At 48.1% G+C, this 17,875-nt stretch overlaps 1 protein-coding gene across 1 annotated transcript in view; it reads right to left on the bottom strand.

Moving 5' to 3' along the window:
• The window catches only part of NSD1 (nuclear receptor binding SET domain protein 1), a 226,858-nt gene extending 219,195 nt beyond the window's left edge, over positions 1 to 7,663 (bottom strand). The window contains 2 exon segments of the mRNA XM_030212301.1: positions 6,251 to 7,095; positions 7,589 to 7,663. Coding sequence (XP_030068161.1) covers positions 6,251 to 7,078 — 828 coding nt within the window. The 5' untranslated portion in view covers positions 7,079 to 7,095; positions 7,589 to 7,663.
• Positions 7,664 to 17,875: the final 10,212 nt, after the last annotated feature.

Below are 17,875 nucleotides of genomic sequence, written 5' to 3'. Positions count from 1 at the left end.
CTCTCTCCCATGGTGAGCTGGTGAGTGTGAGTGCTCCGCCCTCGACGTCATCACGTTGTAACGCGAGGGCGGGGCACACACTCATGGGCAAAAGCGATCTACACAACTACGGAAGTTCCGGCTTCATTAGAAAGTTAAGAGGTGCGTTTTATATAGAGAGATACTCATATATTAATGAGATGGAGTCAGTAGTCCAGCAGCAAGAGGGGTGCTACCCAGTCTTTTGCACTGAGTGTCACATGTATGATTATCTCCCAGTTGGAGTGAAGTCATATGTGTGTGCCCGGTGCAAAGAACTCCTGGCTGTCAAAGAGAAGGCCCATTCTCTCGAGGCTAGAGTACAAGACTTGGTAGAGATGAGGGAGATAGAACAATACATAGATGAGACCTACAGGGATGTTATAGAGAGGTCCCACCTCCAGCCAGGTAGCCCCTGTGCTACTTCGGAGGTGACAGGTCTCCTAGAAGGATAGCATTGCCATGGTGAAGTAGGAAGTACTCCTGTACCCAGGAATTGCCCATCAGAGGATGTATTATCCTCTCGCACCGAGGATATGTCTCTGATTAGAGCCCACAGGGAAAAAGAACCGCCGTTGTAGTCGGAGACTCAAATCATTAGGCATGTAGATAGCTGGGTGGCTGGTGGACGTGAGGATCGCATGGTGACTTGCCTGCCTGGTGTGAAGGTGGCGGACCTCCCGCGGCACCTAGACAAGATTCTAGATAGTGCTGGGGAGGAGCCGGCCGTCTTGGTACACTTGGGTACCAACGACATAGGAAAATGTGGGAAAGAGGTTCCGGAAGCCAAATTTAGGCTTTTAGGATGGAAGCTCAAATCCACATCCTCTAAGGTAGCATTTTCTGAAATACTACTTGTTCCATGCACTGGGAACAAGCAACAGGCAGCGATCCTGAGTCTCAATGCGTGAATGAGACGATGGTGCGTGGATGAGGGTTTTGGATTTGTCAGGAACTGGGCAGCATTCTGGGGGAGAGCCTATTCCGATCTGATGGGCTTCAACTTAACCAGGGTGGGACCAGGCTGCTGGCGTCAACATTTAAAAAAGAACTAGAACAGATTTTAAACTAGAAACGGGGGGGGGGGGAGGCCGACAGTCGCTCAAAAGCGCATGGCTCAGGATAAGGTATCTTTTGAGGATATCACCCACACATGGAAGAAAAAGTTCTTTATAGGTAAGGATGTCAAAGAGACCGTAGTGGATTAGATGGTCTTAAGTAAAAATAATAACAACCAGGCAGAAGGTAACATATTAATAATGCCATGTATTAAACGTGATATAAAACTGAGCAACAAGCATGCATTGAAATGTCTATACACAAATGCAAAGAGCCTGAGACATAAAATGGGAGAGCTGGAATACATTGCACAAAATGAAAAATTGAATATTATTGGCATCTCTGAGACCTGGTGGAAGGAAGATAACCAGTGGGACACAAGTGATATCGGGCTACAAATTATATCGTAGTGATAGGGTAGATAGGATTGGAGGAGGGGTAGCACTGTATATCAATGAGAACCTTGACTCTGATAGGCTGCAAATATTGCAGGATACAAAATCACTATTGGAATCTTTGTGGATCGAAATACCATGTGAAAAGGGGAAAAAATGGTGATAGGACTGTACTACCGTCCGCCTGGCCAGGACGAGCAGACGGACGCAGCAATGTCAAAGGAAATTAAGGAAGCAAATAAAATGGGCAATGTAATAATAATGGGTGATTTCAATTATCCGGATATAGACTGGGTTAATGTAACATCGGTACACACCAGTGAGATAAAATTTCTTGATGAAATCAAGGACAGCTTCATGGAACAGCCGGTTCAGGAGCAGACAAGAGAAGGAAAAATACTAGACTTAGTCCTTAGTGGAGCTCATAATCTGGTGCGGGGGGTAACGGTGCGAGGGCTACTTGATAACAGTGATCATAATATGATCAGTTTTGATATTGGCATTGAAGCAAGTGAACTTAGGAAATCAAATACACTAGCATTTAACTTTAAAAAAGGTGATTACGATAAAATGAGAAAAAAAGGTGAAAAAAAGACTGAAAGGAGCCGCTCACAGGGTAAAAAACTTGCATCAGACGTGGATGCTGTTCAAAAACACCATCCTAGAGGTACAGCAGAAATATATTCCGCATATTAGAAAAAGAGGAAAAAAGACCAAACGTCAGCCGGCGTTGCTAAACAGTAAGGTAAAGGAAGCCATTAGAGCCAAAAAAATAATCCTTCAGAAAGTGGGAATGAGAACAAACTGAAAATAACAAGATAAAACATAAGGAATGCCAAGCCAAATGTAAAGCGGAGATAAGGAGGGCAAAAAAGGACTTTGAAAAAAAAAAGAGCGTTAGACGTGAAAATACATAGTAAAAATATTTTTAAATACAGGAAACCGGCTAAAGAATCGGTTGGGCCATTGGACGAAAATGGTGTTAAAAGGGGCGATCAGGGAAGACAAAGCCGTAGCGGAGAAATTAAATGAATTCTTTGCTTCGGTCTTCACCGAGGATTTGGGTGGGACACCGGTGCTGGAAAGGGTATTTGAAGCAGGCGAGTCAGAGAAACTAAATGAATTCTCTGTAAACCTGGAGGATGTAATGGCTCAGTTCTGCAAACTGAAGAGTAGTAAATCACCTGGACCAGATGGTATTCATCCCAGAGTATTAATAGAACTGAAAAATGAACTTATAAAGCTACTATTAGTAATATGCAATCTATCACTAAAATCAGGTGTGGTACAGGAAGACTGGAAGGTAGCCAATGTTACGCCAATTTTTTAAAAAGGTTCCAGAGGAGATACGGGAAATTATAGACCAGTGAGTCTGACGTTGGTACCGGGCAAAATGGTAGAGGCTATTATTAAGAATAAAATTACACAGCACATACAAAAACATGGGCTGATGAGACCAAGTCAACACAGATTTAGTGAAGGGAAGTCTTGCCTCACCAATCTACTCCATTTTTTTGAGGGGGTGAACAAACATGTGGACAATGGGGAGCCGGTGGATATTGTGTATCTGGATTTTCAAAAGGCGTTTGACAAAGTGCCTCATGAAAGACTCCTGAGGAAACTGGAGAGTCATGGGATCGGAGGTAGGGTATTACTATGGAATAAGAACTGGTTGAAAGATAGGAAGCAGAGAGTAGGATTGAATGGTCAGTATTCTCAATGGAGAAGGGTAGTTAGTGGGGTCCCGCAGGGCTCTGTGCTGGGACCGTTGCTTTTTAACATATTTATAAATGACCTAGAGATGGGAGTAACGAGTGAGGTAATTAAATTCGCAGATGACACAAAGTTATTCAGCGTCGTCAAGTTGCAGGAGGAGTGTGAAAGATTACAGGCGGACCTCGTGAGACTGGGGGATTGGGCGTCCAAGTGGCAGATGAAGTTCAATGTTGACAAGTGCAAAGTGATGCATGTGGGTAAGAGGAACCCGAATTACAGCTATGTCATGCAAGGTTCCGCGTTAAGAGTCACATCTGGGAGTCATCGTGGTTAAGATGTTAAAAACTTCTGCTCAGTCTGCTGCGGTAGCTAAGAAAGCGCACAGAATGTTGGGTATTATTAGGAAAGGGATGGAAAACGAGGATGTTATAATGCCGTTGTATCGCTCCATGCTGCGACCGCACCTCGAATACGTTATATATGAGATGCAAACCAGAAAAAGAAAAAGCCACTTGTGCAGCCCAGATGCTGAAAAAAGCATCTGATAGGATAGAGTGTGGACTATTATTTACATTGATGGAATATCTTAACTTGGGTGATAACTTCTTATAATGGGTTTAGGCATTATACCAGAAACTGCATATTAGTTCTATATCTGTATTAGTTCTATAGCTCTATATCTGAGGAATTTAGGAGGTACAAGATAGGGCTGCCCTCTCTTCCTGATGCTGTTAGTGATGGTAAGTGAACCATTAATGGTGCGTCATCAGGGAACATGCAGACAATTCTCATAGGAAAAAAGGAACACAAGCTTGTTATATGTTGACGACACATAGATTTTCTTAACACACAAAAGACGGTCTCTCCCTTGTCTCTTGGAAATGCTAGAATCCCCTTTCCACATTGCATTCCTTATGGGTGAATATCTTGGCCTACCTCCGAGATGTATTTAAATTATATTAAAAAGAGTCAAAAGTAGATGGATCTTGAGCATAAAGAAATTATTTTAAATATGTATAAGAACACATGATCTCTCATAAAGATGGTGACTGGTCAGTTGGATTACAGCATCTTGTTTAAGTACGGCCGCCATTTTGGACTTCTCTTGAAGCACATAAAGTCAGAGCATAATGTTGCAAATAGACGTGCACGACTGTTTCACTGCTAAAAAATTTTTTTTCTAGGGGGTGTGTCAGAGGGGCAGAGAACGGGCATCCCTGCACTAGCCAGTTACTGCATGCTAACTGGTTAGTGCACAGATATTACGTCACCCCTTACTGCCTATGAAATGGGTGACAGTAAGTGCGCACATGGGAAGTTTTCAAAATGGCTGCACGCTAATGGCAACATTAGCGCATAGTCATTAATACAAAAAAAATGTTTTAAAGCAATATTTACAGCTGCGATGAAAATGGTATTAGTGTGGGAAAGACCCACAAAGACACACTAAGGTCACTTTTTACCGCAGCTTAATAAAAGGACCCCTAAAACAGGGATGTAGTGCCATGGGCATCGCTAAGTCCATGATGATCAAGTTTCAGAGCTCTCTAAAAGTCATATAGAACCAAATTCCATAAACAGCACCTAAACAAATGTGCTGCTATTCTATAAACCTTGTCAAAAGTTGTGTGGTGCACAGAATATGCATAGTACCCGTCCCTGCAGCTAAAACTGAGATATTATCATTTACACTAATGAAAATCCCTGTAAATGACCGCACCTAACATAGGTGTAGATCAGGCATATTCCATAAGAGTGCTCGTAATTTTTAGAAACGCTCACGATCCACTCATTTCCCTCATGGCCATGCCCTTTTGTGATCTGCGCATTAGAATGTATGCGCACCACTTTACAGAATACCCTTAGAAATTGTGTGTGTAAATTCTAATTACTGCCAATAACTGTTTGTTAAACAATTAAGTTGAATTTGCAGTTTAGCCATGTGGCCAAAATTACACGCACAACTTTAGTCACCATATACAGAATCTGAGGAATAGCACATCTGGCATTATAAAATCTACAGCTGCTTACTGCAAAGCAAATAAATACACGCCTCGGTTTAATAACAAATTATTAATAATAATGCACACATGCATAATATACCTGAAAGGAGGCTGATAACCTGCTACACTCCCTCAAGAAATGCTAAGGGGGTTATTTAGTAATTGCTCACATGTGCTATATGCTGCAGGGCCAGGCCCATTTTATTCCTATAAGCCCTGTATTAGATAGCACATGATAACTGTTAGTGAATGAGCCCCTTCTTGTTTATGTTATTTAGTATTTATCTGATGTCTCCCCTTCCCTCAACAAAAAAAGGAATGCCAAAATCTGGAGAGCGTGTACTAAAGAATACACTGTTAAAAGAGAAAGCAAACCGTAGTACCATCAGTGTCATGGCTGGAAAATTTCAGAGTGCCAGGTAACTGAGCATTTAATATCCAGAAAAGTAAAAATGAAAAGTCATTAAAAAATTACTGCAAAATATGCTAAAAATTAAAAACAATAGATTAAAAAAGGAACAAACAAAAATACAAAAACAAAAAAACACTTACAAATAATAAAAAATAAACTATTTCTGTCTGGTGCCCAAGTTTTCTTAATATATTTTCATACCTAATAAAGAAAACCCCAATGTTCTTGATATAGTGCATCTTAACCTATGTTCTTTTCACACAGACATAAATGCTGCCTTGTAAATCACTTGGGGGCCAATTACTAGCAGCACACACCAAAACTTTTAAGGTGTGTTACATACCACCCAGCCTATTTTATGCAACATGTTTAGGCACTAGATCGCAAGACCACTTGGCCTACTAGGGTCAAAATGGTGCCAAGTGCTCTATTTGCTCAGAAAACGCTCATGAGTGGGAACAGTCTGCTAGTGAGACATCACAAACTTTGGTGCATTCAATTGGTCTTAAGGCATCAGCAGCCGCAGCTGAGTGTCCTTATTTCACCTTTTCCTTTACCATCCCCCACTTGTAATAAGGAACTGATGCTACTCATGTAGAATAATTAACCTTCCAAATACATGTTAGGATGGACAAAAGCATGCTTACAAACGGTAATCCCACTGCATCAGCAGATGTTTCACTCCATTCACTTTTTCTTTCTGCAAGAGCTAATGTACTTCTGCTCTTAGGCCACTGTGGTGTTGTCATGCCGGTATCTTCGGACAGATCGGGGGCCCCCGTGGCCGTCACTGCTTTTGCCGTCTTTCTTCTGACGGCCAGCGTTTCTCTGCTGTCCTTTTGCCTTTTTCCAGGAAGGGGCATCTGTGCCAAGACCACTGGTTTTGTTCCTTGCTGGAAGTAGGTGCCATGGTCATCCCCCCACCGGAGCAGATCCGGGGCGCCGTTCTCCATTTGTGGCTCGTAGCCCCAACGGTCAGCACTCTTCACTTTGGTTTTCTTTGTTCTTGGGATGGTCAGCTGCTGCTCTCCGGCTCCCTGGCCCAGCTGGCCACTGGCCTCTTGCACTGCCACACAGGGGAAGGACTCCAGGTGCAGCACCCCGTTCTTACAATGCTGCGTTACTTTCATTTTCAGGGTGGGGGAGACGCTGCTGGGTCGGTCCTGACTGGTGCCAAAGGCCGGGGGGTCCTTGATGGCCTGGTCGGAATCCTGCGAGCCGTTCAAATAGTCCATGTTGACCATGGAGGTCAAGTCGTGTAATCTGCGGAGCGGAATGTAACAGGAAGCGGGATCCTGGCTGTAGAAACTTTTGGAGGCCGGAGACATTTGCATAGAGCATCCATTAGGCGCCTCAGAAAGCTCTGCTTCTTCGTTGTCAAAGCAGCCAATCTCCTTCTCTGGGCCGTCGGGATCAACTGCAATGCCAAAGGCTGGCAAACACTTTCGCCTGCTCAGTTCGCAGGCTTGATCCATCCTGTGCAGTTGTAAACCTGTGAAAAGACACAGAGCAGACTGAGACACCATTCAATGCTTCACAATCCAAAATGGCAGCCAGTGCTGTCAGAGGCCTAAGTCTCCCTGTTCTGGCAGCTGACCACGACGCACTAGCACACAGGGCGGCCCGGGGCTGGGGGAAGCTTCCATTTGCTTGGCCTGGTTCATGCACAGCTGGCCTAGAGTCTGGAGCCGGTTCGGTGCAGCCTTGCCCTTCAGTGGCCACTTGTGCCTGAGAAGGCAGCGCTCCCCTCCCGGCCAGCCCCGTGTACCTGCGCAGCGCCCCCGCCAGGCCTTTGTCACCCCCTCCCCTCAGCCCCCGCCGCCGGCGGCCTCGGGGCCGGGATCAGGGCTGCAGCCTGCCAAACATGGCGGCCCCTAGAGCAGCAGCGCGCGAGCTCGCTCTGTGTGCAAAGAGCCGGCGCCGGGGAGCCTCGCGCCTGCACGCGGCGACAGCGTCAAGGGGCGCGAGCCCGGCCCCAGCCTTACCATCCTCCCGCCACCCGCGGCACGAGACGCCAGAGCCCGCTGACGCGACGAGGGGGTGGAGGGGGGGCAGGAGAGGTGCCCTTCAGGGGGGGGAGGGAGGGCAGGAAGTCTGAACCAGAAAGAGCAGGAGGAGCTGGGCCAAGGCAGCAGCACCACTGGGCCCCGAGCCTCAGGCGGGAGCGTGAGCGAGCAAGGCGCCCCCTCTTGTCTCCTGCAACTCAACCGCCCTCCCTCCCGCTCCCGCCGCTAGAGACACCCGATAGCAACAGCTGCAGACCGACCTGAGACCTCGCTCCCTCCCTACAGCCTGCCCTGTACCTGTCCGACCGTGCCCCTCCCCTTCCTTCTATACCATCCATCCATTCCCCCCACCCCAGACACGTACACACTCTTCCTATTGTCACCTAAACTCTGACCTGCCTCTCCCACCACTGTCACCAAACCCTTAGCATCCTACCACTATCACCCCCACTAATGTTACCCGAATCCTCCCTATCACCCCTTCACACCGATGTTACTCAAACCCAAAGTATCCTGCCCTATCGCTTTCACCACCCCACTACTATCACCCAAACCCATCATCCTACCACCATCACCCCTCACTAATGTCACCCAAATTCTCAATATCCTCCCCTACCACTGTCACCCAAATCATCAGCATCCTCTCCTAACACCACCCCACTGTCACCCAAACCCTTAGCATTCTACCACAATCACCCAAATCCTCAACATCCTCCCCTACCACTATCACAATCCACACTAATGTCACCCCAATCCTAGCATCCTTCCTACCACTATCACCCCCACCACTGTCACCTGAACCCTCAGGATCCTCTACCACTATCATCTCCTACCACTGTCACTCAAACCCTCAGCATCCTCCCCTACCACTCCCTACACTATCGTCAACATTAATAATGACCTGCCTCCCTCAGTAATGTCACCCAAACCTTCAGCATCCTCCCCTATTATCATCACCCCTCCCCACACTGTCACCCAAATCCTCAGCATCCTCCTCTACCACTATCTACTCCCCTCTGTCACCAAAACCCTCATCGTCCTCCCCTACCATTATCACCCCCATCAATGTCACCCAAACCCTCAGCTTCCTTCCCTGCACTGCCACCCCCACACTATTTTCACTTTAATAATGACCTGCCTCCCCCACTGTCACCCAAGCCTTCAGCATCCTCCCCTATCACTGTCACCCCCCCCAACTGTCACCCAAACCCTCAGCATCCTCCCCTGTCACTATCACCCCCGCCCCCTCCTGTCACCCAAACCCTCAGCATCCTCCCCTATCACTATCATCCCCTTCCCCCACTATTGTCACTTTAATAGTGACCCACTTCCTCTTCATCACTATCACCCAAAATTTAATATACTCCCCTACAACTGTCACCCCCACCAATACTGTCACTTTAATAATGAGCTGCATCCCCTGCCACTGCCACCCACACCCTCAGAATCCATTATCACTATCACCCCCCACCACACACACACAACTGTCACTTTAATAATGACCTGCTTCCTTGTCATCACGATCACCCAAAACTTAATATACTCCCCTAGCACTGCCACCCCATACTGTCACTTTAATAAAGACCTGCCCTCCACCACTATCACCCAAACCCTCAGTATCCTCCGATTTCTCCCCCCCCCCCCCACACACACACTATTGTCACTTTAATATTGATCTGCCTCCCCCACCACTATAACCCAAACCCTCAGCATCCTCCCCTACCATTATCACCCCCCAGTACTGTCACTTTAATAATAAGAACATGTCATACTGGGTCAGACCAATGGTCCATCTAGCCCAATCCAAATCAAAAGGACCTGGCAGAAACCCAAATAGTAGCAACATTCCATCCTACCAATCCCGGGGCAAGCAGTGGCTTCCCCATGTCTGTCTCAATAGCAGACTATGGACCAATAGCAGACTATGGACTTTTCCTCCAAGAAATTCTCCAAACCTTTTTTAAACCCAGATACACTAACCATTGTTACCACATCCTCCGGCAGCAAGTTCCAGAGCTTAACTATTCTTTGAGTGAAAATATATTTCCTCATATTTTGAAAGTATTTCCATGTGATTTCATTGAGGTCCCCTGGTCTTTGTACTTTTTGAAAGAGTGAAAAATCGATTCACTGCTACCCATCCTACACCACTCAGGATTTTATAGACCTCAATCATATCTCCCATCAGCCATCTCTTTTCCTCATATGGGAGCAGTTCCATCCCCACTATCATTTTGTTCACTCTTTTTTGAACCTTTTCTAATTCCACTATATCTTTCATGAGATACGTCAACCAAAATTGAACACAATACTTAAGGTGAGGTCGTACCATGGAATGATACAGAGGCCTGCTTCCACCACAACTGTCACCCAAACCCTCTACATCCTCCCCTATCACTATCACCCCCACACACTAGTGTCACTTTAATGAAATAAATCTTTATTGAAATTGTAATGATGAAACCATTACACTCATGTCATCATAATATAATCCTTTGAACTTACAGGTGGCTATTACAAGCCATAATTTCACAACTACTGTCACTTTAATGATGACTTCCCTCCCCCACAATTACTGTCACCCTGAAACTCAGCATCTTCTACCAACCACTGTCACCCTAATCCTATCCTGCTTCCCCCTGTCTCTTTACCCCAAAACACAGCATCCTCCCTATAACACCAGTGTTGAAACAACTTCACCGGTTGCCTGTGAAATATAGAGTACAGTATAAGGTTTAACTCTCATTTATCAAGTGGTTCATGATAAAATGCCATGGTATTTTGGTCAGGTTTTCACTTTGTTTAGATCTTTAAGATCTGATTTTACTAAATGTTTGAATTTGCATTTGGTATCTTCTATGCATTATGCAACTATCCGAGCATCAGCTTTTTCAATTGCTGGAATGTTTATGTGGAATGCCTTGCCTGGCCAGTTGCATATAAGCACTAGTATTCAACAATTTAAGAAATTGTTAAAACATAGTAACATAGTAGATGACGGCAGAAAAAGACCTGCACGGTCCATCCAGTCTGCCCAACAAGATAACTCATATGTGCTACTTTTTGTGTATACCCTACTTTGATTTGTACACCCTACTTGATTTGTACAACTTTTTGTACGAGCTTTTTTCTGATAGGCAATGCAGGTTTGGAGAGTTTGTGATGACAGCACTTTATGTCATATATATTAATGAAGATGTATTTTGTTATTTCATATTTTTGTATTTTAGTATGCATGTTTTTCTGGAACTTGCTTAGATTATAAGAAGGTTAAAAGTGGTTTAAATAAATAAATAAATAATTTTACGTATTCCTGACCTGTCCCGTCCCCCCCTCCTCTCCCTCTGCTGTCATAGGAAGCAGACCTGGAATGGACCACATGGATTCACCTTTACCTCCTCCTGCACTGCGCTGTGCACCAGAAACACATATTTAAACAGTGGCTAAGATTTAAGTGCAGAATTATGCACCATGACTTTCCATCACTGCTTTGGAAATCCTTTTGGAAATTCTAGATCCCTGACACAGGCAAATTAGCTGAAACATGGCCACGTGTTATAGATTTATTTTAATAAAGTATTTTTGGTAGTATATTCTGATTTGTCTTCTCCATTTCCTCTGGCCACCCCCACCTTCCTGGTTTGGCTCACAAATATTTTACCCAAAACAGTATCAACAACTGAGAGTTGGAAATTGGTTTGTTTGGCTTCTCCAACTGAAAAATTTTCTGCTGTCTCTTCAGTGTGCATAGGGCTAGATACCATAGTAACATAGTAGATGACGGCAGAAAAAGACCTGCACGGTCCATCCAATCTGCCCAACAAGATAAACTCATATGTGCTACTTTATGTGTATACCTTACCTTGATTTGTATCTGCCATTTTCAGGGCACAGACTGTAGAAGTCTGCCCAGCGCTAGCCCCGCCTCCCAACCACCAGCCTCGCCTCCCACCACCGGCTCTGCCACCCAATCTCGGTTAAGCTTCTGAGGATCCATTCCTTCTGAACAGGATTCCTGTCACGTATGTGAATGTTTCCTTGTCTGTGCTCACCTCACCCTCTAGTGGCCAGAATCAGTGGCTGCTATGGACTGTCACCCATTCCAGACTTCAGCCTAGTCTGATCCGGATCTTCCGGGCTGCCAGACTTGCTTCTCTTGTTTGTGCCTGAACAGCACCCGTAGCTGCCTTGTAATTCCTGCAGCTGATGGGCTTTATTAATCACCTGGAAACTTCTGTGTTTGCCTTTGCATCGTCTAAGGTCCCTGGTTTGTTGGTGCTTTGTTGCACTTCTGCCTAGTCTGGTTTCTTGTTCAGTTCTAGTTAGTCTGTGTGTAGTTTAGCTTAGGTTTATTGCTTATTTCCTAGTCTTGTTTCTGGTCTGTATCCCTGGTCTAGTTTCTGTTTGTCTGTGTCTCTTTCTTAGTGGCTGCATGGCAGCTTTCAGTCCTGACTCTTCTGTCTGTGTTCTGGCTTAGTGGCTGTGTGGCAGCTTTCAGTCCTGTCTCTTGTCTGTCAGTATTTGTACCCTGTTTCAGTGCCTGCTTGGCAGCTTTCAGTTCCTGTCCTTTAACTTGTCCATTTCCTGCTTTGTGTAGTATTGTCTGTCTGTGAGTCCTAGCCCTCTTTCCTGCCTTACTGCCTATGTATATTCCTTTCCCCTCTGACCCTTAGTCCCTGTTTGGCCTAGTTGGTATCCAGTTCCTGCCCGGTCCGGTAAGTCCTGCTGGCCGCCTGCACCCAGGGGCTCAACTCCTGAGGAACGGCAGTCAAGTGCAGGTGAAGTCTAGCTGTTCCTGTCAGAGTTCTGCCTTGTCTCTGGTGTGGGGTGGTTTTGCCTGGTACTGCTGCTCCACGGCAGTGGCCCAAGGGCTCACAAACCTAGTTTCTGCCTTGAAAACCTGACAGAATGCAAAGGCCATGAGCTCGGCAGAATCATCCTCCCAGTTGGGATTACAGCCCAAGACTTTTTTCTCTGTTGGCAATCCGGGTTCCAGCCCCGGTTTAGCTCCTAATTCCAGTTCGGATCCCAGTTCCAACCCAATTTTTGCTTTGGATCCATTTATGATGCTCCATGATTACCGTTTTAAGCTTTTGTCTGATCCAGCCCTGAAGAATACTCCTGAAGCTGCAGCAGAGAGAAAGCGTGTCTTGTTGCTTGGGTTCTTTGAAAACCCAGTTTCTGCTGTTGATCCCTCTACCAAGCTCTTCTTTTACCACATCAAACTTCTCTCGGTTCCAGCCCTGTGGGATACTCCTGAAGCCCAGGCTGAAGGAAGGTGGCTTTGTAGTCCCGAGGTCCAGGCTTACCAGCAGTCCATCTTGAGGGATGCGGTCAGCCGAATAGCTGCTGAGTCCAAGCCGAGTTCCAGCTCCAGCCAAGATGCTGAGTCCAAGCCGAGTTCCAGCTCCAGCCAAGATGCTGAATCCATGCCAAGTTCCAGCCAAGCTGCTGAGTCCCAGTTCCAGCTTAGATGCTGAGTCCAAGCCGAGTTCCAGTTCTAGCCAAGATACTGAGTCTACTCTGAGTTCCAGTTCCAGCCAAGTTGCTGAGTCCGGATCGAGGTGCAGTTCCGGCCAAGATACTGAGTCTGGATTGAGTTCCAGTTCTGGCCTAGATGTGGAGTCCAAGCCAAGTTCCAGATCCAGCCAAGAGACTGAGTCCAGAGTCCCAGTTCCAGCTTAGATGCTGAGCCCATTCCGAGTTCCAGTTCCAGCCGAGACACTGAGCCCACGCCGAGTTCCAGTTCCAGGCGAGCTGCTGAGTCCACACCGAGTTCCAAATCCAGTCAGGATGTTGAGTTCACTCTGAGTTCTAGCTCCAGCCAAGTTCCAGTCCAAGTTCCAGTCCTGATGTCATTCCGGGTTCCAGTCTTGACCCCTGTTCAAGCTCCAGCCCAGCTACCCCTGGTCATGTTTTGAAGCTCCTCCGTAGGTTTCACCATTGTTACCCATGGAGACCTGAATCCCTCGTGGAGGTTGGGGGGGGCCTTGAGGGAGAGGTACTGTCACGTATGTGAATGTTTCCTTGTCTGTGCTCACCTCGCCCTCTGGTGGCCAGAACCGTTGGCTGCTATGGACTGTCACCTGTTCCAGACTTCAGCCTAGTCTGGTCCAGATCTTCCGGGCTGCCAGACTTGCTTCTCTTGTTTATGCCTGAACAGCACCCGTAGCTGCCTTGTGATTCTTGCAGCTGAACTTCAGCAGCTGATGGGCTTTATTAATCACCAGGAAACTTCTGTGTTTGCCTTTGCATCGTCTAAGGTCCCTGGTTTGTTGGTGCTTTGTTGCACTTCTGCCTAGTCTGGTTTCTTGTTCAGTTCTAGTTAGTCTGTGTGTAGTTTAGCTTAGGTTTATTGCTTATTTCCTAGTCTTGTTTCTAGTCTGTATCCCTGGTCTAGTTTCTGTTTGTCTATGTCTCTTTCTTAGTGGCTGCGTGTCAGCTTTCAGTCCTGTCTCTTGTCTGTCAGTATTTGTACCCTGTTTCAGTGGCTGCTTGGCAGCTTTCAGTTCCTGTCCTTTAACTTGTCCATTTCCTGCTTTGTGTAGTATTGTCTATCTGTGAGTCCTAGCCCTCTTTCCTGCCTTACTGCCTATGTATATTCCTTTCCCCTCTGACCCTTAGTCCCTGTTCGGCCTAGTTGGTATCCCGTTCCTGCCCTGTCCGGTAAGTCCTGCCGGCCGCCTGCACCCAGGGGCTCAACTCCTGAGGAACGGCGGTCAAGTGCAGGTGAAGTCTAGCTGTTCCTGTCAGAGTTCTGCCTTGTCTCTGGTGTGGGGTGGGTTTGCCTGCCACTGCTGCTCCACGGCAGTGGCCCAAAGGCTCACGAACCTAGTTTCTGCCTTAAAAACCTGACAATTCCTTTATGTTTTATCCCACGCATGTTTGAATTCCATTACCGTTTTCATCTCCACTACCTCCCACGGGAGGGCATTCCAAGTCAGTGTGTAGCTAGACACTGAAGGAGAAGGACATACTACAGGAGGCTCTGTTGTTGGAGGAAAGGAGGGGAGCAAGGCTTAGCTCCCTTCCCAGCCATGAGGCAGGGCCTCTGGGGAGCACTCCTCAGGGCAGGGCCCGGCTTTGGAGACGGCCGGGCCCAGCTACCAGGAGAGCCGGAGAAGCAGCTGTCAGCCGAGCCTGGCCCCTGGGAGAAGAGAGCGGAGTCCCCTGGACCATGGAGCCTCAAGGTCCAGGGGGGACAGTAGACCCAGCACCCCTCCCATGACCCAGCGGTTACCGGGTAAGGAGCATGAAGAGCATGGGATGGGGAGGGTGAGGGTCCCACAGGCCCAGAAAGTGGCAGAACAGAGGATGGAGGAGGGTCAGGAGCTTCAGCCGGTGCTGGACCCGTTGTACAGTGAGGATGAGTGGTCTGAGGAAGAGGAGGAGGAGGGGGTGGGGCAGCTGGGAAGCAGCAGCCCAGATTCTTCAGCCAGAGGTATTGTGGACAGGGTGAGGAGGATTGAGGCCCTGGGGAAAAAACTAAACAGGGCCAGAACCCTGCAGAAGTTGGCCCTAGCAGCACAGAAGAGTCTGTATGGAAAGGAAGAAGCTTGTTTGAGAAAGCAGCTTTGTCTGAAAAGAAAGGTGTTGGACTCCCTGAAGAAGGGCTCTGATAACCCTTTAAGGGAACTCTATATTACCAGGGAAAGATTTCAACCCAGGACATTGCCAAACCAGAATCAGCCAGAGGAAACAGGAGAGTTGGTATCTGAGGATTGTTTTACAAAACACCAGGTTGCAGTGTTGGGGACAAGCAGTCAAGACACTTTACAATTTATGAAGAATCTAGCAACTCAGAACCCTGCAAACCTTACCTTAGAGGCAGCTGCCAAGGAAGAGAGGGAAGGAGTTGAAGAGACCTCAGTTGGTGCTGCAGAGACTATGGCTGAAAACAAAATGGAGTTGGAACTTAGTCAGTCTACACATTCTGCTGTCTTTGAAACTGAGGACTGTGACTTGGGGTTTTGTGTTATTTCACAAAAAGTGCCTGCATTACCCAACACTGATGCAGGCAACAGTTTGACAGGGAAGGTGAACACTGGAAAGCAAGCTGGAAAGCATACTGGCATTGGGAGTGTGGAGACTAATGAACAGCAGGTCTTAGGGCTGCAGACACAGGTGAGCTTAGTTAGCTCCCTGATTGAGGCACCAGGTTTTCAGCCACAAGTGATGGATTCAGCAGCACAGCCAGGCTCAGGGAACCCCTGGCACAGAAGGGAGGATGGGCAGGATTGGTTTGCCAATCAGGAGATAAACTCTGGCTCTGTACCAGCTGTAAACAGACTCACGCGGGACCTGCTGGGGCAGGGAGAACAGAGCTCTCCTCAGAGTGTGTCAGCAGTCTCTCTGACAGAAGATATTGCTGGGGGATCGGCAGCCCAGGCAGAGGGAGCTCACTCCCAGGGAAGCATTGTAAAAGTTAAGGACTGTTCAGAACTGGTTATAGAGTCCAGGGATCTCAGTTCTCTGGGCACTGACTGTGGGCAGGGGGGAGGGGGGTTGGGGATGCTGTTCAGGATATGTTGATTTCTGATGTGAGGGAGGGGGGGTAAGGGGGAGGGGCAGAGGGTTTGGGGAACTGTTCTGTTGTTGAAAAGGTTGTTGAACGGGTTGCTGTTCCGGTTTGTGGAAGGGGGGAGGGGGTTGATGGGGAGATGGTAAGGGAAAGTAAAGGGGGTGGGCAGGATCAGCAGGGGGGGGGGAAGGAATCTTCAGGCAAGGAAGGGATAAGCTCAGGGAGGAGGGGAAGTCAGTGGAGGCAGGGTCAGCCCTCCTTTGCAGATGTGGTTAATAGGGAAGGAGGAAGAGATGCTGGGTTCGGGGGAGGTAGGGGTTTTGGGCAACTACCCAAGAGAAGGAATGCGGTCAAAATCAAGTGGGTGGGGGAGGGGAATGCCTTCACGTGTTACAGTGTTGAAACTAGTTTTGGGGTTAGGGTTTGTCCCAGAAGACCTCTATGCCTGTATTCATCCAGTTAATCTCCCAGAATACGATGTCAGTTTTCTGACCCAGAGAGGCATGGAGGTTTTCTGGGAAAAGTATGAGGGGATAAGAGGAAGGGGGGATTGGAAATGTTATAGGGTAGTTCCCATCAGTCGGCCAGATCTGGTGCAGGTGACTCTGCTAGTCCGTAACGAGTCCATCTCAGGGGCAGACTTGGCCTTTTGGCTGCACAAGTATGCCGAGTTGAGGACTCCATTGACTAAGCTCCCGGATCCAAGTAGAGGCGGGGGGGGGGGGGGGGGGCTTTGGTTAAACTTCACCAGGTAGGGCAGGTAGTACAACACATTCCTTCAGCGGCTTTTATTGTAAGGGACAGAATCCTGTGTTTCTACAAGGGACAGCCAAGACAATGTTTCCGGTGTGGGTCTTTCCGCCATTTCAGCATGTCCTGCCCAGTACAGCAATGTGCTAAGTGCGGATCGAAAGATCATCCCACCGAAGAGTGTTCTTCGATCAGGTGCAATCTTTGTGGTAGTCTGGGGCATGCCTTCCGGGACTGCCCTAGGGCGTCGCATAATGGGGGGAGGGAAGAGGAGGTGCAGGAGGAGGGGTGGGGGGAGGGGGGTTCAGAGTCGGGATCAGGGGGCTAGGGGGGCACAGAGGGAGGTCGTGGAGGTGGTGGTTCCAGAGGCAGCAGCACAGGTGGGGAAACAGGGGCAAGGGCTGGAGGGGGTAGATGAGTGGGCCCAGGTCCCCAGGAAGCAGAGGGGGTTGAAGGGGAAGGGTAGATGGATTTCAGGGGGGTCAGGAGAGGGGGCTCGGTGAGAGAGGGAGATAGGAAACCAGTTTCAGGTTTTGGCAGAGGAAGAGGAGGGGGGGGAAGAAGAAGGGGAAGGGGTCGGTGGGGTTGTGGGGGGAGGGGAGGAAGGGAAGAGGAAATTAGAGGGGGGAGGGAGAGGGGGTAAGCGTAAGAAGAAGGAGGAAGGTTAGGAGGGTGGAGATTAGTGTGGAGGGTGGGGGCAGGTTGGACCGGGAGGGGGGGAGAGGGGGGCAGGAGAGGGGGAGAAGCTTATGAGGCGATCAGATAGAATTCGAGCTCTACAGGGGAAGGATCACGGGAGTGAGAGGGGGAAGGTTCAGGGGGTGGGAGGGGATCAGAGGGGGGGCAAGTAGAGGAAGGAGGGCGGGGGGGTTGTCTTTGTCTGAAGAGGAGAGGGGTTGGATGAGTCTAAGAAGAAGAAGGGAAGGAAGAAGGGAGGGGGTGGGGAAGGAGGGAGTTTTTGAAGCTGGGGTTAGGGATTGGGCGGAGGAAGAAGT

Source organism: Microcaecilia unicolor, chromosome 8, assembly GCF_901765095.1.
Source record: "Microcaecilia unicolor chromosome 8, aMicUni1.1, whole genome shotgun sequence".
Taxonomy (NCBI): domain Eukaryota; kingdom Metazoa; phylum Chordata; class Amphibia; order Gymnophiona; family Siphonopidae; genus Microcaecilia; species Microcaecilia unicolor.
The sequence above is the reverse complement of the archived record's forward strand: the minus strand, read 5'-3'. Positions and strand labels throughout refer to the sequence as shown.